This window comes from Squalius cephalus, assembly GCF_949319135.1.
Source record: "Squalius cephalus genome assembly, chromosome: 4".
NCBI classification, from domain to species: Eukaryota; Metazoa; Chordata; class Actinopteri; order Cypriniformes; family Leuciscidae; genus Squalius; species Squalius cephalus.
This window is the reverse complement of record NC_137125.1, coordinates 48954534-48977279: the sequence shown is the minus strand read 5'-3', so window position 1 is coordinate 48977279 and position 22746 is coordinate 48954534. Positions and strand designations below refer to the sequence as shown.

The window sequence follows — 22746 nt, the reverse complement described above, 5'->3', positions numbered from 1 at the left end:
TGACGTTCATGAGTAATATAATTTATAATTCAGCAGTCTGCAGTTTAAAACCCTCTGATGTTTAAGTATCAAGTAAATATAATTAAATTATTATCTACCATTATGGCACTTATTAAGATTGGACAACAATATAAATGTTGTAGATGTAGATCCCTATTTGTTTTAAAAGAAAATATTATAACTTTAATGTCATTTTTAGCTACTGCTCATTATATATTAACACATGGGCAGTTAATGCATGAAATGTATATTATATAATAAATATGAATCAGTTTCATTTACAGTTGTACAATGTTTGTTAATGACTTTAATTAGAATTATATGGTTTAACAAAAAATAAAAAAATTAAGATCAGAGACTTATTCTTTTTTTATAAACTACTTTATTTCAAATCTTTGTGATATATGTAAGATTTAACTACAACTAACTTCACTAAGTTGGGAGTCTTGTAAAGGTTAAAATAGCACCAAAGACAAAATCCAAAAAACATTATATCACATCATACATCGTTGTAGGTCAAGGTATTTTACAAGCTTCAAAACATTTTGTTATAATCACAGCACTGAGACAATGTTTATTACAGTAGTTTGGCAGGGAGTTGTCATTTAGATAACAGGAATTTTTCTAAAACGTTTTAGTGTCAAAACAATCAATCTGATTTCAAGAGAGCAATAACAGCATATTGAACCAAAGCTGCAAAACTAAAAGACAATTTGATTAACCAACCATGACTTCTTTAATATACGTCTGCAGCCCACATATTCCTATATTTGGACATGTATTTGGTATTTAGAAAGAAAATGCTAATCTAGAACTAATAGGACTGACTAGACCCTTCTGTGTATATGCATGAAGCACTAAACTCTTTATGGAAATGAATGGTTGTGGCCCTGAGAAACCTACACAGCCAAATACAGGGTAATAGGACAGTGGTCACTTCCCATGGCCGTGTTTCGGATCTTGCTGTCACACAGACCCGGGAGCAATGCGGTCGACAGCACAAAGTAGTCCAAACGCCAGCCGACGTTTTTGGCTCGACAGTTCATCATGTAGGTCCAGAAGGTGTAGGCATTGGCTTGCTCCGGATACAGTTCCCGGAAACTGTCGGTGAAACCGGCCTCAAGAAGCTGCGTGAAGCCCTCACGCTCCTCTGGGGTGAAGCCTGCGTTCTTGCGGTTACCCTTGGGGTTTTTAAGATCGATCTCTTGATGGGCCACATTCAGATCGCCACACAGCACCAGGGGCTTGCGCTGGTCCAAGCTGCTCAGGTAGGCCCGGAAATCCACGTCCCAGGTCTTGCGGTAATCCAGACGCACCAAACCACGGCTGGCATTGGGCACATACGCCGTGACCAGGAAGAAAGTTGGGAACTCAGCAGTGATAACCCGACCCTCTTTATCATGTTCCTCTTTACCTGTTTTCAAGCAGAAAGAGATATTAAGCTTACAGAAAACTCAAGATTTGGATTTTGGACAAGAGTGTAAAAAATTTGATGATATTTAACATCAAATAGTTATATAACACTTTTATAGTTTTTCCATGAAAAGAATAGCAACTGATGAATAATAATAATAAAAAAGAAAATGTTTTTAAATCACACAGCATAAAGACAAATGTGGGTTACCAGGCATGTGATCAGCTCTGGACAAAAAAGTTAAACCAGTTTCTCTCCAATCCAATCTGACAATATAATAATATTATTAAAATTATAAGAATTGAACTAATAAAGAAATATAGTACTGTCACAACAATATTATTGTACTACAAATTAATTAGTATTTAAAGCTGCAGTCCGTAACTTTTTTTGTGTTCAAAATGTACAAAATTTATATAATAAGCGAGTACATTATGAATCCATTTTCCAAACAGTGTTTTTATCTTATCCTGAATCACTATGGTACACCTATTATAAGTGTTTATATTGGGACTACTGGTACCACTGTGGAATAGCCCAGCACCTGCATGACTCGTCATAGACATAAACAGAGAGAAGTAGCTCCGGCTACAATGTTCTTCCGCAAGACGCGTGCAGTTCTGTTTATTAACCGCTAGAGCGCCAAAAGTTACGGACTGCAGCTTTAAAGGGATAATCCACCCAAAAATTACAACTCTGTGATCATTTATTCACCCTCAAGTTGTTCCAAACCTGTATGTATTTCTTTCTTCTGCTGAACACAAAAGACGACATTTAAAAAAAAAACAGTATCAGTTCCCATAGAGATCCAGAATTCCAGATATCTTCAAAATATCTTTTACGTTACCCAGAAAAAATAAATACATACAGGTTTGACATTTTTGGATGGACTATCCCTTTATTACTACTAAAAAAATAATAATATGAAGTTTTTTAACAAGAATAACATCCCTTGTAACACTTACCAATACCATAGGTGACACTGAGGGGTTCGGTCTTGCAGAGCATGGCCACTCCGCTGTAACCCTCTTTATCCTCTGATCCAGCCCAATACTTGTGTGGATACTCGGGCATTTCAGTGATATCAGACGGCAGGGCTTTCTCAGCGCACTTGGTTTCCTGCAGACACAGCACGTCTGGGTCCTCCTTACGTACCCACTGCAAGCAGACAACAACAAAGGAGTGGAAAATGGTTCATATTCCTAGTAATCTGACAGAGACTAACACAAAAGCTACATAAAGAGACAGAGATGGGTTAGAGTGTTCAAGAAGGACCATAATAAACATGTAAAACAACCATTGAGTTAAAAGTGCCCCTTTTACACTTTTTCGGATATTACCTATCATGTAGTGTGATATAAAGCTGTTTGCGAACATAAAAGCGCAGCAAAGTTTCAAAGATCAAAGTGCAGATAAATGGAGTTATTGTCTCCCAAAAGTGGTGTTGTTTGTGTTATCAACATGTCGAGAAGATGCTGTTTTCTGCGCTGCAAAAGCAAATCCACTTTTCATGCTCTTCAAAAGGATGAGATTGATTTGGTAAAACTGAAACCATCGTTACTGTTCGTATCACTGTGTATCAAGTGCTGAGGAAGCTCTGGAGCTGAAATTCAGATATGGCAATGGGCGTTTTGTTTCCAACACGTGCTGTAAGCAGAAGACCAATCAAAACAGACTTGGCCACTCCAAGTATAGGTATCTGCAGGACAGTACTAGGAGTTACCAGATCAGTGGGCGAGGCCATAAACAGAGGGGTGTTTTCGACCACGTTACCTGGGGCACGTTCAAGTTCAAAACGGTGCGCAACATTTTGCTACGGTTTCCGGGTTGAACGTCATGTTTCCTGGAAACGGCGTGCACCGGTGTTTGAGATGCGTTTTCTCCTGTTTGGTGGGTGTGTCAGAACTGCAGTCCAATCAGCAGCAACATGTATATAAAGCACGCGGTATTAAAGTGAACTTGCACAATGGGTTCAAGGAAAGTAATTTACAAATGTGTTCGATGCAGCTCGGTATACGCAACAACTGAGGATATTAGAAGACATGTTTGTCGTAAGTTTTATTGTAAAAATATAGGATATCAACATAATGATGTAGTTGTTTATATTTTTAGCTTCATTGCAAGTGTATGACATTTGGTATAGAAATAAACAATGGTAATTAAGTGCTTTTCCTAAAAATGAGAAAGAAAATACAGGGTATTAAAACAGTATGAACTACAAATAAAGTCAGTATGTGAGGCTAAATAGATGTGTTTTAGTCTGAATTAGGTAAGATGTGTGCTTCCATTTCAGTTTCAGCAATCCCTTCACTCGATTGGGATGTTCTCTTTTGTTCTGGGCGGCAAGTGCAGTAACTGTAACATCGGGCATATTTTGTAGTATTAAACACATATTTATACCGACTTCATCAGGCTCAGAAAATTCTTCACAAAGAACACAAAGAATGGCCTTCTCAGCTGCCATAGTTGCAACTCTTGCGTCATCAGAACAGTGTGTTCAACGCATCACCGTTTCTGTTTAAAAAACGTTGTGCAACGTTTTGTCGGGGCTGAACGCAGCCCTGATTAGCCCACGTCACAGTGGGGGTAGGGTTTAAGGGTGGGGTCAGGTGAAGGGCATCATTTTCACTGCATGATTTATAAACAACCACCAGTTTGAAAACACCCACAAATTTAGAAACGCCCACTTTTGTTCCACAGAGACCCCATACTCGGTCATCTGACCAATCAAAATAGAGTTCCTTTGAGAGAACTCTCAGAGAGGAGAGGTTTAGAGAGACTGAATCCTTGAGGAAAAAGCAACAAAAAAAACTTGAGCAAAAAAAAGTTCAGGTGCTTTTTGACTTTTTGAATTTTATTGCAGGAGACTCAAAAACAAAATTATGAACCTTAAAATGAGCATTATAGGGGCACTTTAAATGTTGAGTGCATGAATGCATGTGATCTCTTACATCAAGGCCGTTCTTTTTGACCCATGCCCGCAGACCATCCACATTCCAGGAGGTGATTTTCATGTTGGCTGCACGGTCATCTTTACTGGTCATCTTATCTGGAGGATCTTCATACAGAATCGGGGCCTCTGGCTCTTTCCCTTTTTTCTCTTTCTTTGCAGGTGCTGTGACAGAAAGGTTAATGTTATCTGATTATAATCTGTGAGGATGGCAGCTTTGTTATATAGGTTTTAAAACACTGTACCAGTTCCATTGCCAGTCTCCCCATCCACAGCTTCCTCGTTCTTCTTGGCTCTTTTGGGCATGTTTACAGTTGTTTTAAGACCACACACACGAAAGAAACTGACGGCACACACACGTACACCTACAAGAGAGGACATGCGCAATGGAATGTGTAAATGTTCAGTGAAACGTGCGCTGCAAGCTATCATGCAACCGTCAACAACAAAGACCGGAAGAACTTAATTAGTTCGAATAAAAGCGATCAAAAAACTTACTAAAACTGCATAGACCAAAATGCATGTGCTTGCAGTGTGCTGAAATAACGAACGAATATAAATTAGAAAATTGATTTAACAGTCCGTAAGTTGGCCAAAAAAAATGCGGCCTGAATGAATGAAACAATAAGAACCAATCACGCTCAGATTTTGGACATTTTCACATTGATCGAGCTGAAAAATCATTAAATATAAATTTGCATTCCATTATATACAGATAGCTCTTTCTTACCTAACACTTTAATCTTTAGTTGAGATTACACTGATAGCTCAGTCTGTGCAGGACTATGAATTGCTCTACACGGACGGGCACGAAGCTTTCGGCAGTGTGGATGAGGCGCACGTTTCCCCATTAAGAGGTGTCCGAGATATTGCCTGACTAAAATAAGTGTTTTTTAAAAAACAATTAATACAATACATTTATTTTCAGCACATTAGAAAGGAATTGGCATTTTTTACATTTTAAATACATTCACAAAGCTTTAAAAAAATGTATTATCCCACTTATACCCATCAACTTCACCCAGGCATATTGTGAAAGCCCTTTTAACTGTTGTTATGGTCTTACAGCCAACGAGTGTGTGGTAAGTGTGAAGAAGATGTGGAAATTAAGAGATTAAGCAAGTCAAAATGATAATTTTTAGTATATGCATTAGTATAATTAACCAAAACCATGATAATCCCGGCATCTTAATCAATATTATTATTGACCAGGCTCTTTTATCCAACAGCATGCGTCACAGAGCTCCGTGACAGCCAGACATCAGCAGAATTGATTAAACTCCATTTATATAATATACAGTTAATGCAGTACCTATATATATAATAAAAAATTAAGTGTATATTTTAAACCTGTTCGTTTAATATTACATTCACAACATGGATGTAAGACTTACATTAAGACTTGAATTTTGAGGGGGGAAAAAGGAATGTAGTATTTTTTTTAATCAAATGATTCCTGTTTTATTCTCAAATAAGACACCATGACTGTGGTGATTGGATTCGAAGGCAGTGCTAATAAGATCGGTGTGGGTATCATCAGAGATGGGGAAGTTCTGTCAAACCCCCGGCGCACGTACATCACCCCACCTGGCCAAGGTGAGCTCATCAGACCTCACCAGTCAGTCTTTAACTCTTTAACTAAAAAAAGGTGCCACCGTTATTTCTTAGTACTATTTTATCATTGCTTTCTAATGATCTTCTCAGGGTTCCTACCTGGGGAGACGGCCAAACACCATCGCAGTGTGATTCTCACTGTCCTCCAGGAGGCACTTGATGAAGCTGGGCTGAAATCTGCAGACATTGACTGTGTGGCGTACACTAAAGGTGAATGGTTTTACTTATCTGTAGTATACTGTGCACTTTTCCACCCTACTCCGCTCATCAAATATCTCTGTTGTACAGGGCCAGGAATGGGGGCCCCTCTGGTGACAGTGGCAGTTGTGGCCAGGACAGTCGCCCAGTTGTGGGGCAAGCCGTTGCTGGGGGTGAACCACTGTATTGGGCACATAGAAATGGGCCGTTTGATCACCAATGCCCAGAATCCCACTGTACTATATGTGAGCGGAGGAAACACTCAGGCAAGAATTGAAAAGTCTTACACATTGAACAAAAATTAGTATAATATATACTATAATATATAAAATATACTAAGTGCAGACAAGTCAATATCATGTATCCTTCTTCATTTCACTCCTTGAAAGAATTACATTTCAATTCTCTTCAGGTCATTGCATATTCTGAACGACGTTACAGAATATTTGGAGAAACTATCGACATTGCTGTGGGAAACTGCCTGGACCGGTTTGCCAGGGTCATCAAGGTCAGTGCTTAATAAACTTTAAAACTCATATGTAGAATCTTGTGTTTGTTTGGTTGATAACCTTGTAGGAGGATTGGAAAATATATTTGATGATTTGGTTTGTGTAATTATAAGATTTTACCTGTATTCACAGATATCAAATGATCCCAGCCCTGGATACAACATTGAACAGATGGCAAAGAAGTAAGTTTCCATGTACTTTAATGGTTCATGTACAAGCATTAAATATCTAAATTGTGTAAAAGCATTTGGTTGATTTATGTAAATGTATGTATGCATTCTTAAGGGGAACCAAGTTTATAGAGCTGCCATATACGGTGAAGGGTATGGATGTGTCATTTTCTGGGATTTTGTCTTTTATAGAGGTGAGATGAATGGCTGGGAGAAACATGTCTTTTGTTTTTTTTAAATTCTATTTGCAGTTCTATAAATAAATAAAAAACATTTTTCCCTCAATAATTTGTTCACATGCAGGACGCTGCTCACAAGATGTTGAGTACAAGTCAGTGCACACCTGAGGATTTGTGTTTCTCCTTACAAGTGCGTATTTGAACCTATGCTCTTCAAGCTTCCAATAAGACACACATTCATTTATGATTATGAGAAGTGACTAAAAATAGCATGCGATTGACAGGAGACTCTGTTCGCTATGCTGGTGGAGATCACAGAAAGAGCCATGGCTCACTGCGGCTCTCAGGAGGTTCTGATCGTCGGTGGAGTCGGCTGTAAGAGCTACACATAAAATACAGTGTGTTTAGTCTCGTTGCAGGACTGGGTCTCTGCATTGCAGTTTTGTCAACATCTGAATGCGTGCTCTTTTGTAGGTAACATGCGTCTGCAGGAGATGATGGGGGTCATGTGTAAGGAGAGAGGTGCTCGAATCTTTGCCACGGATGAGAGGTGAGAAAGGATCGCCTTCTTTCGGGATGTCACTGCTGAAAGAACTCATGATAGCTTGTTCTCATTACATTGAGTCAGTGTCATGGTTGTAAATCTCTTCATGTGATATCGTGCCTTCAGTTTTTGTATAGACAATGGAGCAATGATTGCACAGGCCGGTTGGGAAATGTTCCGCTCGGGTCACGTCACAGAGCTGTCAGACTCCTGGATAACACAAAGGTAAACAGCTTCACAAATAACCATCACATCATCCAGAAGCTAGGCATTCGGTTGATAAAACGTTTTGCTTTGTGCATCATTTTTGCTTCCCATAAAAGATAACAGTGCTATTTTGTCATTAAGCTACTGATTTTTCCATTGCATGTTGAGATTAAATATAGACCCGAGATAACAGTCGTTTCTCTTGTTTAACTGTGACTGTGATCATTCATTAACAGTCTATTGTGATTTTCAGGTACAGAACAGATGAAGTAGAGGTCACATGGCGAGACTGATGTTTTTGCTGCAACTGATTACTTATCAATATAATTTGCACTAAATGTCAAGTTGTAATCTTTTTTTATTTTCATTAAAGTCCATGATCCCATAATTCAATATTCATTCATTCGTTTCACATCATTGACAGAAAAAGTGTTAGCACTTTCTTTTACAGTCCTGTTCACCATGTACATACTATGTACTTATACACTGCTCACAAAAATTAAAGGAGCACTTTAAACAACCACATTAGATACATCAGATCTCAATATGAAGTTGGATATCTATACAAATAACGACAGGGCAATGTCTTAGGAACAAAAGGATGCCAAGTCTTTTAATGGAAATAAAAGTTTTCAGCCTACAGAGGGCTCAATTGTGTAGACACCCTAAAATCAGAGTGAAATGAAGATGTGGCAGGCTAGTCCATTTTTTCAAAAACTTAATTTCTGCAACTCAAAATGCTTTTCAGTATCTTGTGTGGCCCCCACGAGCTTGTATGCATGCTTGACAACGTCGGGGCATGCTCCCAATGAGACGACGGATGGTGTCTTGTGGCATTTCCTCCCAGATCTGTGTGAGGGCATCCCTGAGCTGTTGTACAGTCTGAGGAGCAACCTGGCGGCACCTAATGGACCGAAACATAATGTCCCACAGATGTTCTATTGGGTTTAAGTCAGGGGATCGTGAAGGCCATTCAATTGTTTCAATTCCTTCATCCTCCAGGTACTGCCTGCATACTCTTGCCACATGAGGCCGGGCATTGTTGTGCATTAGGAGGAAACCAGGACCTACTGCACCAGCGTAGGGTCTGACAATGGGTTCAAGGATTTCATCTCGATACCTTATGGCAGTCAGAGCACCATTTCCTAGGCAGTAGAGGTCTGTGCGTCCCTCCATGGATATGCCTCCCCAGACCATCACTGACCCACCACCAAACCTGTCATGTTGAACGACGTTGCAGGCAGCATAACGTTCTCCTTGTCTTCTCCAGACTCTTTCACGTCTATCACAGGTGCTCAGGGTGAACCTGCTCTCGTCTGTAAAAAGTACAGGGCGCCAGTGGCGGACTTGCCAATTCTGGTGTTCTTGAGCAAATGCCAGTCGAGCTCCACGGTGCTGGGCAGTGAGCACAGGGCCCACAACAGGACGTCGGGCCCTCAGGCCATCTTCATGAAGTCTGTTCCTGATTGTTTAGGTAGAGACATTCACACCAGTGGCCCTCTGGAGGTCATTCTGTAGGGCACGAGCAGTGCTCAGCCTGTTCCGCCTTGCACAAAGGAGCAGGTATCGGTCCTGCTGATGGGTTGAGGACCTTCTACGGCCCTGTCCAGCTCTCCGAGAATAACCACCAGTCTCCTGAAATCTCCTCCATGTTCTGGAGATTGTGCTGGGAGACACATTAAACCTTCTTGCTGCAGCACGTGTGGATGTGCCATCCTGGAGAAGTTGGACAACCTGTGCAACTTCTGTAGGTTTAAGGAATCGCCTCATACTGCCAGTAGAGATAATTACTCAAGCCAAAACCAGCACGAGTGGAAAACCAGCCAAAAAAGATCAAGAGGGAGAAACTTGAAATGACCTCCACATGTAAAACCAGTCCTGTTTTGAGGGTTTTCTCATTGTTGCCACTGTAGTGCACCTGTTGTTAAGTCCATGAACACCAATACAGCTGAAAGTGATTAACGATGCCCTCAGCTGCTTAGCCAACGAGAAAATTATCAGACAGGTTTATTTGATTTCATGCCAGGCCCAAATAAAAAAGTGTTCCTTTAATTTTTGTGAGCAGTGTAGTTATTACAATAACTGGGTTATAACTAGGTTCCAATCCTAAACCTACCCATAAACCTAAACTTAACCCATGTAGTTACCTTATATTACCAGTACTTTCTTAGGTAAGTACACTGAAAGTACACATAAGTGCACATACTGTATGGTTTTATATATCCCAGTTGAAGAAAATATTTTTTTTCTAATATTTTTGTAAAAACATTGACCTACAGCTCACATCTTTTGATAACATGATGTAAAGTGCTGTATAAAAGCATTATACTTACAATCATGCATCAATAACATTGGACAATGGGCAATATGGCATCATTAAAGATTGGTGGTGGTGGTGGTGAATCAGCAAAAATGTTAATCCAAGATTGTTTAATGCAGACCCAAAACATTATGACCAGTCATAGCAGGTGAAGTGAATATCGTTGATCATCTCCAAACAAGGCCACATATTAAAGTCTGGGTAGATTAGATGGTAAGCTAACAATCAGTTCTTGTAATCAACATGTTGGATACTGGAGATGGGCAGGAATAGAGATCTTAGTGACTTTGACAAGGGCCAAATTGTTATGGCAAGGCGACTGGGTCAGAGTATCTATGAAACAGCAAGGATTGTGGGTTTCTCCCGGTCAGCAGTGGTAAGAATTTACCAACAGTGTTCCAAGGAGGGACAAACCACAAACCGGTGACAGTGTTGGGCAACTAAGGCTATTCCGTCTAGTCAAAGCCAACAGAAAGCTACTGTGGCACAAGTTACACAAAATTTTAGTGATGGTTATAGGAGGAATTTTATCAAAACTCACACAGACCAATCAGAGTGCCTATGATGACCCCTGTCCACCGTCCAAAGCACCTACAATGGGTATGCGAGCGTCAGAGCTGGGCCTTGGAGCAGTGGAAAAAAGGTTGCCTTGTCCAATGAGTCCCGTTTTCTTTTACATCACGTGGACGGCCGTGTATGCTGTCTACCTGGGGAAGTGATGGCACCAGGATGCACTGTGGTCCGACAACAAGACCGTGGAGGGAGTTTAATGCACTGGGCAATGTTCTGCTAGGAAACCATGGCCATTCGTGTGGATGTAATACCTAAACATTGTTGCAGACCAGGTAAAACTTTTCATGACGATGGTGTTCCCTGGTGGAAGTGGCCTTTTTCAGCAGGATAACGCACTCTGCACACATTGTTCAGGAATGGTTTGAGGAACATGATTAAGAGAGACATTGCCCTGGCCTCCAAATTTCCCTACTGTGGGTTGTGCAGGATCAACAACTTCGATGCACAGCGGCTCCACCTCGCAACCCACAGGACTTTAAAGTCTGCTAAAGTCTTGGTGCCAGAAACACAGGATACCTTCAGGGGTGTGTTGAGTCCATGCCTCGACAGGTCAGAGCGGTTTTCGCAGCACGCGGAGGACCAACAACATTAGGCAGGTGGTCATAATGTTTTGGTTCATCACTTTATATTACGCCCCATGCAGACAAGCAGTTTATAAATACAAATGGATTCCTGAAATACTTAATATCCATCTTTTTTTTTGAGATACATTTCTGGGTTGTACAAAAACCAGAAGACCATGAAATATTTTAACAAGTTTATTCATTTTTATTATGCAACACTGTTCGATTAAATCTCTGAACACCTTCCAGTGTAAATTACAATGTTTCTAAAAAAAAAAAAAAAAAAAAAATGGTCATACACAGCAACGGATTCCTATTAGGATTCATGACCGACATTCAATCTGGGTGAAATATATATATTAAAAAACAGCATTAAGACCAATAGACATTTGAAGGTGCTGCCATAACGTGCCAGCTGCACCTCTGTAAACTTCATGAGAACAATTTTTGTGGGAAGAAAGGGATTATTGTGGGAGGGAAGACTGATGAAAAAGACATTCTGGATTTGGTTCTAAAAACAAGCTCAGTCTTTAGAGAAAGGGATGACGTGTTCAACTACAGGTCAGAAAGTGCTTGACTTAACCACTCGCACACAAGTAGGAACAATGGAGGAATAAAAGGGATTTCTTAACTGTAAAACTGCAGTTCACTGAAATAAAATTGCAGCTTGATAACGCTTTTTTTTCCTTTAAAAGAGACAATCCTCCACCAATAAAATGATAGAGGTATGCAGAGGGACTCTGCGCCTGAGGCAGACTCTGTTGTAAGGCAACCGAGAAGTCCAAGACATCGATCTTCAAGGGGGAACAAGTCCAAAGTGTCTCGGTAGAAATGTTGAGGGGGCGATAACCTGAGTGCGGGGCATGTCTCGTATGTGTGTGTTTGTGAAGCTGTGTTAGTGTGTGCTAGGCGGGCGACTCCAGGGCGTTCTTGTACCAAACAACCTTTCCAGGGTCTGAAAAACAAAGAGTCTGTTAATGACAGTCTAAAAATAGTCATTCTGCTCTTTCATGGATATTAATAATAGTGGTCAACCGATATATCCAACCAAATCGGCCAATATTTGGCATTTATAATTACTGGCTTTGGCAGGTAAGTTTTCTGTTTTGCTGATGTGTCAGAAGTGGTACTTTTACTCCAGTTTTCCAAAACCAAAACTTTGGCTCCAGTTTTCATTAGTTTACTGTCTGTCTAACAGTTCTGTACAATACATTAGTATAAAGAACTGTTAAAAACAAAGAAAGTAGATGTTATATGCAAAAAGTCTAACCTTCCATTATTTTCTATAATTAGTAACAGAGGCAAATGCTGTATTACTTAATCACCCACCGTTTCAGCAAATATGCAATTATATAATTTAAACAAGCTTTTGAAAATCTAATAAACATTTCACAAGTCTTGCAAACTCTGAATTTGTAGACTACATAAAAACATTTACTGTGTGAAACGGTTGGTTCATGTGTGTTGGATGCGGACAAGAGAGTTCAGCTTCACTGTGGACGCACGATGGGCAAACTTTAAACCTTGATTTCAAACTATGCTGCACTATATCCAGTTGGCCACTCTGTCTAATTCATGTTATATTCACTGTGTACTGTGCGTAAAATTAACATTACCTGTCTTTAATTTAGAGAATATATTACCAGATTTCTGAGTGCACAGTTGGTTACAGTGTTTACTTGTGTTTTATTAATTTTTTTAACAATTTCTTTATTACAAATACTATAGTAGGATTACAGAATCAAGAAGTAACCATATAAAGTATAAAAGTTTATTTTATAGATTTATCTATATTTGACTTCAAGTCCACCTGAATACAACTCTTTTCCGCTGTTATGCAAATGTTGTTATCTTTAAACAGTGAGAAACAAATATATATAACATTTGAAATGGATGAAAACCTCAAAAGTTCATCAAAGTTATACAGGAATTTTGAACAATACCCGTTCTTGTCTTAGGACAACTTTGATTGTCTTAGGATCAACTTTTTTGATCCACTTCAAATGTTGACCACTGTATGCATATAAATGTATAAATGTGTATATATATATATATATATATATATATATATATATATATATATATATATATATATATATTAAAAAAAAATCACTGATCTATAAGGTATCTTGGCCGTCAAAAAAATTATATCGGTCGACCACTAAACGAAGATAAAGACACCAACCTTGTTTTTGTTTCCATAATATTGCATTCCATTCTGTGGATTAAAAGAAAGAAGAAGAAAAAAAACAGTGAGAAAGCATAGTGTGGTTAGACAAACCTTAATGCCTTGTGCAACCGCAACTATATGGTCTTACCTTGTGTGTGATACTCCAAGGCTTCTTCCAGGTGGCGACAGCTAAGCAGCAGCTCCTCCGAACTCTCAGAGCCTCTCTGGACCTGACCGGGCAGAGACTCTGAGGGTTTAACAGTAACCTCTCCAGCTACTGGATGGACAACCGGACTCTTCTCCTGGGGAACATCTGCTTCCGGGCCATCGCTGATGAAACTCAGTCCCCACTGGTTCTGCAGCAAAACCCCGATACCAGGTGGCTCTTCTGCCGCCCCAACAGAACCTCCTCCTGCCTTCACCTTGGAGGCGTAGCTGACGGCCGGCTGCAGTTTGGCAGGGCTGTCTTTCACAGGGAAAGCAGGTGGAGGTTTAAGCAAAGACAAGCTGTTGTCCACCCATCGTTCTTTCAGACCGGTTCTGGAGTGTCTCTCATCTGAACGTGGCCCCGCTCTCGGGCCGTCTCGTCGAAAGCTTCTTGCTTTATTCTGGGTGCGACGCTCTCTGTCGCGGCTCGATGTGAAGGTCTGGGTGTGGCCCACCCCGTTAAGAGAACCTTCCAGGCTACTTGGTGAGGCTTGACGTTTATCCATCCCAGAGGAACACCCCCCTCCTCCCCCACCGCAGCTGCCAGAGCCGGGAGAGAGGCGACGGTTTCGGATCTGTGGTTCTGATTTAGGTGGTGACACTAGGACAGCCGGATCACACAAGGGGTCGGACTCGCACACTGCATTGCTTGACTCCCAAGTACCTAAAGAATAAATCAAATCCAATTATTCAATCATGAAACTGTTGGGAAACATATTCAGTTGTCCAAAATCTAGTTTTAATCTAATGTTCATTTGATCATATAAAACCCTAACCATTTCCATTGCATTAAAACATTACAATATTCCATTAAATGAATAACTGTGTTATGGTGTAATATATAAATCTTAAAAACAGTGCATGGGAGGAAAGCAAACAAATGCCCCAAGCAAAGTAATGAGTCTTGAATCAGTGAGCCGTAGCAAGAAGTAACTGGAAATTTCTATCCGTCGCCTCCTTCACACATCTGCAAACTCGGAGAGGGCTAACCGGAGAAACTAGGACAGCTCAGTAAAATATCTCCAACTAAGCGTTTATTAATAACATCTCATTACAGATGATAGTGACGTTTTGGATACACGATTTTTTTTACAGCACTGGTCTAGAAACGACACTAACACGCAGTCATTTTGGCACACATTTGATATAGCCTAAATGAACTAAATAAACGCGTTTGTAAGTCTAACCCACTATTAAATCGTTAAATATGTTTCACAATATCATTAATAACGTTTGAATGTTTAAGTGTGTCGACATTGCTAACGCTAACAGCAGGCCGCTTATGTTTGGATGTTTAGCGCCCATAACAACCGCCTTCAGCAGAACAAACCCGAAGCGTCAGATTAAATAACAGCCACTGCTTTTATTTCAGATCATTCAAAATATGAACGACAACAAAGAAAGATGTTAGTGACCTCGGAAAGATCCAGAAACAAAAGTTTCATAAGTCTCGTCCCGCTCGAGCACAAACAACTTAACGTTAACTTCATATTGCAAAACACTCCCGCACTTTAACATCCAAATCAAGCAAAATACAATTTAAAGACGACACTTACCTGTTTTGATATGCATTTCGGTGTGGTAAATCCGGTTTTTAAGAGCAGTTTGGACTTTATTGTGTGTGTACGTGAGTATGTCGCGCAGCGGCGTGTTGCTTAATACGATCATACGGAAGTGACAGTCACCAGGGGGAAATGGGGGCGATGACAATTTCCGGTGTGCTGATGGCGCGAAGAAGAGAGGGAACGGCTCGTGAGCAGATTTGAAATTATATTATGGATGATAACTAGAAAAATCTGGCCATTATCTTGATTTGCATTTGTAGTTTGCCATTACATTAGAAGCAAACTTAAAACATAAGTATATTTATGTACAATTAAACTTAATCACTTAATTTGATAAAACGGGATTAACAGAATATAGGTTTAAATATTGTTTAAAATTATCTTAGAAAAAAGGATAAAGTAGGCTATATTTTATGCTCAGAAAGGAATACAAAAAAGATCCCATGCAATGGCCATAGCGTACCAAAACAAATGGACCAAAATGTTGATGGCTCATCCTGCACTACAAAGATTATTGTCCAATAAAATGCTCTTTAGAATGAGAATGTCCCTTCCTTAATGCATCTTGCAACTGACTAGCTAGTACATCATGGTTTATTGCAAGATGTATACCTACTACAGCCTACTGGTCCTTCATGGGGTCTTTGAGGAAAGAGAAAAGTTTTTTTTTTTTTTTTTGAGAACAAAACTGTCAGTCTACACAATAAGTCGGCATGCATGAGTTTAAACCTTGTCTCACCGTCAGTGTCCATTCTGTCCACTTAATCAATGTGTTTTGTTTTGTAGACGCAAGTGTGCCATGAGCTACTCCTGCTTTCCTCTCTGATTCTCCCCTCAAGTGTCTGGTTATTTCCCCTGGTCTCTTCATATAAATATCTCCTGTCTTCATCACCTCTGATTTTTTGTTGCTTTCCCTCAGTTTCTAGACCTCTTGTCTCATGGAGTGCATGATCAAGCTGCTTATCTGTGTTTTTCTGTTTGTATTGTATTTCGTCACTCGCTTGATGAGGACACTCAGATTTGCTGATTGTTTGTGGTATTTGGTTTAAGCTTTAACTGTTGTGAACGTTGCCCTTCTCTCTGTGATCAGTCTCTCTGAAACAAACACAAACAACGACAAAAATGTAACATAACAAAGATAAAACTACAGTTCGATTAGTAAATTCATGATATCCTGACATTAACAATAATAAATGCAATAGTTCTACAATGGAATAGCTTTCATATTTCTTTTTCATCAGCCATTTTAATAATAAAGAGCAAGAAAAACATTTTGGGAAGAGATCTGATTAAACAGAAACTAAGCATAACCTCAAAAGTAAATGGCTCTGAGGGAGTGGCATTGTGGTATTTCACTTTAGGGATTGGTTTATTACAGTATAAACTTTGGACCCATGGAAAAGGTTGACATTACACTTGTTCCAAAACACACCTAACGATGATTCACTTGTGTTGTCCATTTCCACTGGAAAACTACAATAAAAAAATATTTTTAAATATATAAAACACCTTCATGACCTATTATGGCTCTAAAAGGAACTTCACAGGATCAAAGTAAGTTTTGTTTTAAATTTCTTAATATTTATTTACAGATGTCCTCACAGACAATATTCACAATCATTAACATTATTGGGGGGAGGTTGGGGGTATTTATGTACCACACAGATTTTTATATTTATACCGTGGTACTGTAAGTGCTCACCATTTGAGTCAGTATTTGTATCTTTTATATGTGATTTAGAAGTGCAAGTTACAGCTGTGGGTCATATTGGGTATGTCTTTATAAACTTTGCATTCTTCGATGTGTAATTTCAGGTTATATTTTAACTTCATGTCTCACAGTCTTGTCTTTTTCTTGAATTATTAATCTGCAAAGACTTGAGGACAATAGAAGCACTGCATAACATGTGCATTTTGGAAGATGCCAGTACTGGCATGACAATGTTCCAAGAATGTTTTGCTATCGCTCCCATTAAGTTATAAAAACGCTATTTCTGAATGTTCAAAAATAAAGTTTTTGTGCTAACGGTTTGAGAACGTTTTTAAAGATCAGATAACTCTGACCAAACATTCTATTAAAGTTATTTGAAGAATGTTTGTTCATGACTTTTAAGAGGACCTCGCCAGAATGTTAGCTAAAGTTCTAAGAACATCCCTGTTAGCTGGGTATTTACCTGAGCTCTGAATAATATAATGTCTTGTAATCTAAAACACTGAAAATATATCACACTTGTCTCATAATCAAGGGAATGTGCAGCATCTGTTTGAGTTGAGGATCATCCTACTTGGAGGCCGAAATTCTGGAAAGAGCTTAGTGGGAAATGCTATCTTAAACCAAGAAGAGTTTGTCCTCCATGAACGGACCACTTGCCTAAAAAGAAAAGCCGAAGTACAAGGGAGAAGTGTGACGGTGGTGGATACCCCAGGCTGGTGGTGTGACTTCTCAGCACAAGACACACCAGAGCTGGTCAGGAGAGAAATCAGACACAGCGTCTGTCTGAGTCTCCCAGGGCCTCATGTCTTTCTCCTAGTGGTGAAAACAGACTCAGTGTTCATAGAAAAGCGGAGGAGAGCCGTAGAAAAGCATCTTGAGCTCTTCAGAGAAAAGGTTTGGAGTCACGTTCTGGTGCTGTTCACAAAAAGCAAAAACTCAGAAAATAAATCATTTGAGGATCATGTTCAGGCATCAGGTAAACCCCTCCAGTGGCTCCTGAAGAAATGCAGTGGCAGGTTTCATGTTCTTGATAACCAGAAAACATGCAATGCCACCCAAGTACTGGAACTGATGGGGAAAATCGACAAGATGGTTGCAGAAAATGAAAGACAACATTTTGAAATGGATGTAAAGGCTTTACAGGAGATAGAGGATAGGAAGAGGGAAGTGGAGCTCAAGGCTCATCAGAGACTGATGAAGATACAGAAGCAGAGATCTACTCTGAAGGGTGAGTTTTAAGATAAGGTACACTGAAACAATAAATGTGCCATTAAAAGACAATTACGTAATATTATCGATTTAACTGCACTGTCTGACACTATGTAGGAAACTAAATTGAGCTGGGTAATGACACTAACTTTGCAACCAAGCTAACATGTAAAATATGTTTTAAGAACGTTTAACTACTGTTCATGTTAAGTTATTAAATTTTTTTATTTTTGAATGTTCATAACTTTGAGAGAACCTTTAAAATTCAAGCATTTTACAACATTAACACTGTTTAGTTTTTGTATCAAGTGCTTATAAATAAATGTGACTTTACACTATTATTTTATCATATGCATTTTATTGTAAAGCTTAATTGTTTTTCTTTCTCCCTTCAGTGCACTCATCTCATCACCATAACATAAGACTCGTCCTGCTTGGAGCAAAGGGCTCAGGGAAGAGCTTGACAGGAAACAGCATTCTAGCAGCAGGAAGTGACCTAAGTTTTACAGCAAAGAAGCGGACCACGCGGTGCATGAAGAAAACGTTCACAATGTTGGAAAGAGAGGTCACAGTGGTGGACACACCTGGCTGGTGGATGAACTACTTTACCCAGGATTCATCAGCTTTTGACAAACAAGAAATTGCCAACAGTGTTTATTTGTGTCCACCCGGTCCCCATGCTTTCCTTTTGGTGGTGCGGTTGGACAGGTCATTCACAGAGGTCTACAGGAGAGCCATTGAAGAGCATGTAGAGCTTGTTGGTAAGGACGTCTGGAATCACGCTATAGTGCTGTTCACCTTTGGTGACTGGCTTAGTGACATAACCATTGAGCAGTACATTGAAAGCGAAGGAAAGGCCCTCCAGTGGCTCGTGGAGAGATGCGGAGACCGCTACCATGTGCTAAACAACAAAAGCCTTGGGAATAAGTTCCAGACAACAGAGCTACTGGAGAAGATAAAGGAGATGACAGCTGGAAATAGCATGAGACACTTTCAAACAGATGAGAGTCTTTTTAAAGAGATTGAGAGAAAACGGAAAGTACAGGAAGACATGGCAAAGCTGCGGCGTGAAAATGTGCTGAGACGAAGAGAAAGCTTGAGAGCTTTTAAGAGTAAGTCAAGAACCCTTTCTTCCAGAATCATCTAATAGATTAGACTGTGATACAAAATTTGAGTATGAATCAAATGTACACTATGCAACTTTGGTCCATGAATGAACATTGTTCTGGTTGTGCTTCGGCTCTCTGTGACTGTGTTTAGATGGATCTCAAGCGGACTAGCTGAAGACGTTACTGTAGCTATACCCATTAATAGACATGGTACTTCCTTGAAAATAAATTCCAGCACAGCGAAACAACTTATAATGAAATTTCACAATAGATTATGCTTTACAATGAAATGTTAGAGAGCTGCATATGGCAATTTATCTGTTCTGTTCAATAAAATACTTGATGAGTAATAAAAACACCATCTCCGTGTCACTTTTACAACATTTCAAATCCATCAGTTCTCGCCATCTCTGAAAAGCCAAGCCGATGTTGATTCTGGTTTTATTACGAGCTCTGTCACGCTCTCTTTTAACCAGCAGACTCTCCTGTGTTCTGTATTTGCCACTTATAATAGGCTTACATAGTGATTGAATCAGGGTAAGACAAAAATGCGCTTTAGAAGAAGGATTGATGATGTATTGATTTTTTTAATCAAAAAAGCTCACCCTCATTCAAACTCATAAGACTTTAGTTAACCTTTGAAACACAAATTAAGATATTGTTTATGAAACCTGAGAGGTTTTGCAACTAAAACATCCAAAAAGATCCAAAAAAGATCATTAAGGAATCTTAAAACTAATCCATATGAATAAATGAAGTCAAGTAAACCCCTAAATTAAATCTGTCAGACTTCGTTAAACAATGCATTTATGACCTTTTTTGGATCTTCAAAGTTTTGGTTGCATGGACTTTTAATAGAGGGACAGAAACTGATTTGAGAATCTAATTTCATTAAAAATATATATCTAAGTCTTATGGGTTTGGAACAACATGAGGGCGAGTAAATGATGACAGAACTAACCCTTTAAGATTGGTTTTCTTTCTCTTAACAGATCAGTTGCGATTGCCCTCAGCCATAAGAGTTTTCCTCCTGGGCAGCAAGCACTCTGGTAAGACATCATCTGCATGCTGCATTTTGGGTAATGATGGACAAGAGGCTGACAGCCAAAAACCCATTAGAGGTACGGTTATGTTCAACGAGACCAAGGTTGAGATCATTGACACAACAGGCTGGACAACTGAGTATCCAGATAATGCAGAGTTCAGCAGGAAACTTCTCCATGACTGGGTTTCTGGTTCAGCCAACGGGATCTGCATCCTCCTGCTGGTTGTCAATGCCAGTTCCTCATTTACGCTAAAAAACCTGAAAGCAGCTCAGGACCATCTGCATGTTCTGGGAGGGAAAGCATGGAGCAGCACCATTGTGTTGTTCACGAATGGAGACTGGCTCGGTGATGTTAGCGTGGAGCAGTACATTGAAAGTGAAGGAGATGCACTTCAGACACTGGTGGAGAAATGCGGAAATATATACCAGGTTTTCAACAACAAGTTCAAAGACAATGGCACTCAGGTCGCAGAACTGATGCAGAAGATAGAGGAGAAGGTGTTAGAACAGGTGCTAAACAGTGCAGAAAATCAAGGGAACATTAAACGACCTCTAGTACATGGCGAATTGAGGTTCAAAGGAAGGATACAGATTGGGGAAGCGCAAACCCTTCTTAGAAGCTCTACAAACATCCATCATGGTGAGTTTTTTTCCCCCCATTATTTCTCCTTAGTTTATTATGGAAGCTTGTTTTCTCCACTGGAAAAAAAAGTAATTGCGACTTTAATCTCACAAGTGTGGAGTTTATATCTCTCAATTCTTACTTTTATAACTTGCAATTGAAAGTTTATATCTCACAATTTTGAGTTAACACCTCGCAAACATTTTTTCTTCAAGCTTCCATAGTTTATTGCATCTTGCTTGATTCTGGTATTGTATGTTTAAAGTGTTTGTTACTCTTTTTGTATCAGGTGACACTGACATTCCAGGAGAGCATCAAATGTTTGGGATCTCTACATCCAGTGATCCGAGAATTACCATCACCGATTCCAGCCCTTCGCAAAATGAAAATGAATCACTGGCCTGCAGGAGTGTCCGATTATGTCGGACCTCGTTACCCAGAAACTTTCATCGAGGACTAGTAGTGGTGCTCAACAGCTCAGAATGGTTTCACCCAAATGAATCATGGATTGGTGTGAATAGGACAGATGGACCTGAAACAGGGTCTCTTGCTGTGCGCCATGTTTCACCAACTGAGCAACTAGTGAATGTACAACGATTATTCAGGAATGAATCACAGGAGGAAAGGTTTTGTGGGCCAGCCCTTCCATATTCCCACAGCACAGCTCAAACTGCAAAAGAAATAGCCTTTATGGATTTTGTCCAATCAGAGAGCCTGCAGAACCTAATTGACCAATGGGGTGACAGTAACATTGAGGAGCTGGAGGCATTCATAGATTCTTATTTTGAGATGGTGTGGCAGGAGAAATGCAGCAGCATGACAACAATCAACTGTGAGAGTTCAGGCATCAATGAGAACGCTCAGGGACATCTGGCCTCGATTGACAGGAAACTGTCAAAACTTGACATCCTGGAGGGAGTTCAAAGAGAATTGCGGGAGCTTAAGCAAAGCATCAGGCACTGTAGTAGAATGTTTGAGGAACTGAAGGACAGAAGTAAAGACACACACGACCCCAGCCGACCTTCTGAAGCAACGACGTCAGCAGAAAGTGAGGAATGGGGTTGCTCAGATGAGAAGTGAATGGGGCTTTGCACTACTGAAAAAATTACTAAAAATAAATATATTGGTTAAAATGGGTCATGACTAACTTCACGAAACGGAAGCGGAAGTTACGGTAGTCTTTTCTTCCTGATTGTGACATAAATCTGAGTGAAATAACTTTTCGAACTAGAAAAAATTTAGGCTGGGACTTTTCTCCATCAGGACATTATTGGATTTGCTATTGGTCGATCTCATGTGAGTGACAGGTTGTCCCGCCCTCACGCCAATAAACATGTCATCAGAGAAGAGAAGAGATGTTGCTGCTGCAAGAGGGAGGGGAAGATATTTTGAATAAAGATTTCGAGGGCACATGAATTTAAAAACAATTATGTACACTGATAAATCATTTATAATAAATACCACAATATTCCACACAAAAAAAAGAGAACTGTCCGTTTTGATTTCATGGTGCCTTTAAAGTCTGAAAAGAAGATGTTTGTTTTTCTCTCTAACAGAAAAAGAATTCAGAATTAAAATGTCCCAGTTAATAAATCACAAATTATGGTCCTTTAATAATAAATATTTTAATACAGCTGGCATCACACAATTCTCATTCAAAAGCATGATTTGAAATTCTCTTGAACAGCATGCAGATACTCTCATAAGTGCTGCTGACAGCAGAAAATATTTATATCATAATAAGATTTATAATAATAAATCATAATAAGATTTTATTTTATTTTATATAAAATGTGAAACACACACACACACACACATATACGTATGTGTTTCATTAAATAAATTAAAGTCTTCTGCGAGATTA

General features: G+C 39.5%; 4 protein-coding genes across 6 annotated transcripts; 2 read left to right on the top strand and 2 right to left on the bottom strand.

Annotated features, from left to right (window-relative positions):
• Nucleotides 1-604: 604 nt before the first annotated feature.
• apex1 (APEX nuclease (multifunctional DNA repair enzyme) 1) lies at nucleotides 605-5221 on the bottom strand. 2 transcript variants are annotated; one of them, XM_079868589.1, is made up of 6 exons: nucleotides 5095-5221; nucleotides 4863-4901; nucleotides 4610-4729; nucleotides 4366-4529; nucleotides 2380-2572; nucleotides 605-1414 (listed from the first exon to the last, which is right to left on the bottom strand). In XM_079868589.1, the coding sequence occupies exons 2-6, from the start codon at nucleotides 4885-4887 to the stop codon at nucleotides 900-902; spliced, it is 1017 nt and encodes a 338-aa protein (XP_079724715.1). In that variant the 5' UTR covers nucleotides 4888-4901; nucleotides 5095-5221; the 3' UTR covers nucleotides 605-899. The 2 variants fall into 2 exon arrangements, with proteins under 2 accessions (XP_079724715.1, XP_079724716.1); XM_079868590.1 differs by lacking the exon at nucleotides 4863-4901.
• Nucleotides 5222-5389: 168 nt separating this feature from the next.
• On the top strand, nucleotides 5390-8419 carry osgep (O-sialoglycoprotein endopeptidase). The gene is made up of 12 exons (XM_079868597.1): nucleotides 5390-5446; nucleotides 5841-5960; nucleotides 6069-6188; nucleotides 6267-6442; nucleotides 6589-6684; nucleotides 6818-6867; nucleotides 6971-7049; nucleotides 7159-7224; nucleotides 7319-7409; nucleotides 7509-7584; nucleotides 7705-7803; nucleotides 8039-8419. Exons 2-12 carry the CDS (start codon nucleotides 5846-5848, stop codon nucleotides 8076-8078), a joined length of 1008 nt encoding a protein of 335 aa, XP_079724723.1. The 5' UTR covers nucleotides 5390-5446; nucleotides 5841-5845; the 3' UTR covers nucleotides 8079-8419.
• Nucleotides 8420-11996: 3577 nt separating this feature from the next.
• LOC307156891 (uncharacterized protein) lies at nucleotides 11997-15324 on the bottom strand. The gene is made up of 4 exons (XM_079868598.1): nucleotides 15175-15324; nucleotides 13560-14282; nucleotides 13427-13459; nucleotides 11997-12196 (listed from the first exon to the last, which is right to left on the bottom strand). Exons 1-4 carry the CDS (start codon nucleotides 15284-15286, stop codon nucleotides 12147-12149), a joined length of 918 nt encoding a protein of 305 aa, XP_079724724.1. The 5' UTR covers nucleotides 15287-15324; the 3' UTR covers nucleotides 11997-12146.
• LOC307156873 (GTPase IMAP family member 8) lies at nucleotides 15302-22358 on the top strand. Of its 2 annotated transcripts, none has more exons than XM_079868569.1 (5): nucleotides 15302-15370; nucleotides 17430-18125; nucleotides 18502-19218; nucleotides 20208-20900; nucleotides 21172-22358. In XM_079868569.1, the coding sequence occupies exons 1-5, from the start codon at nucleotides 15313-15315 to the stop codon at nucleotides 21960-21962; spliced, it is 2955 nt and encodes a 984-aa protein (XP_079724695.1). In that variant the 5' UTR covers nucleotides 15302-15312; the 3' UTR covers nucleotides 21963-22358. The 2 variants fall into 2 exon arrangements, with proteins under 2 accessions (XP_079724695.1, XP_079724696.1); XM_079868570.1 differs by lacking the exon at nucleotides 15302-15370 and adding an exon at nucleotides 16593-16737.
• Nucleotides 22359-22746: the final 388 nt, after the last annotated feature.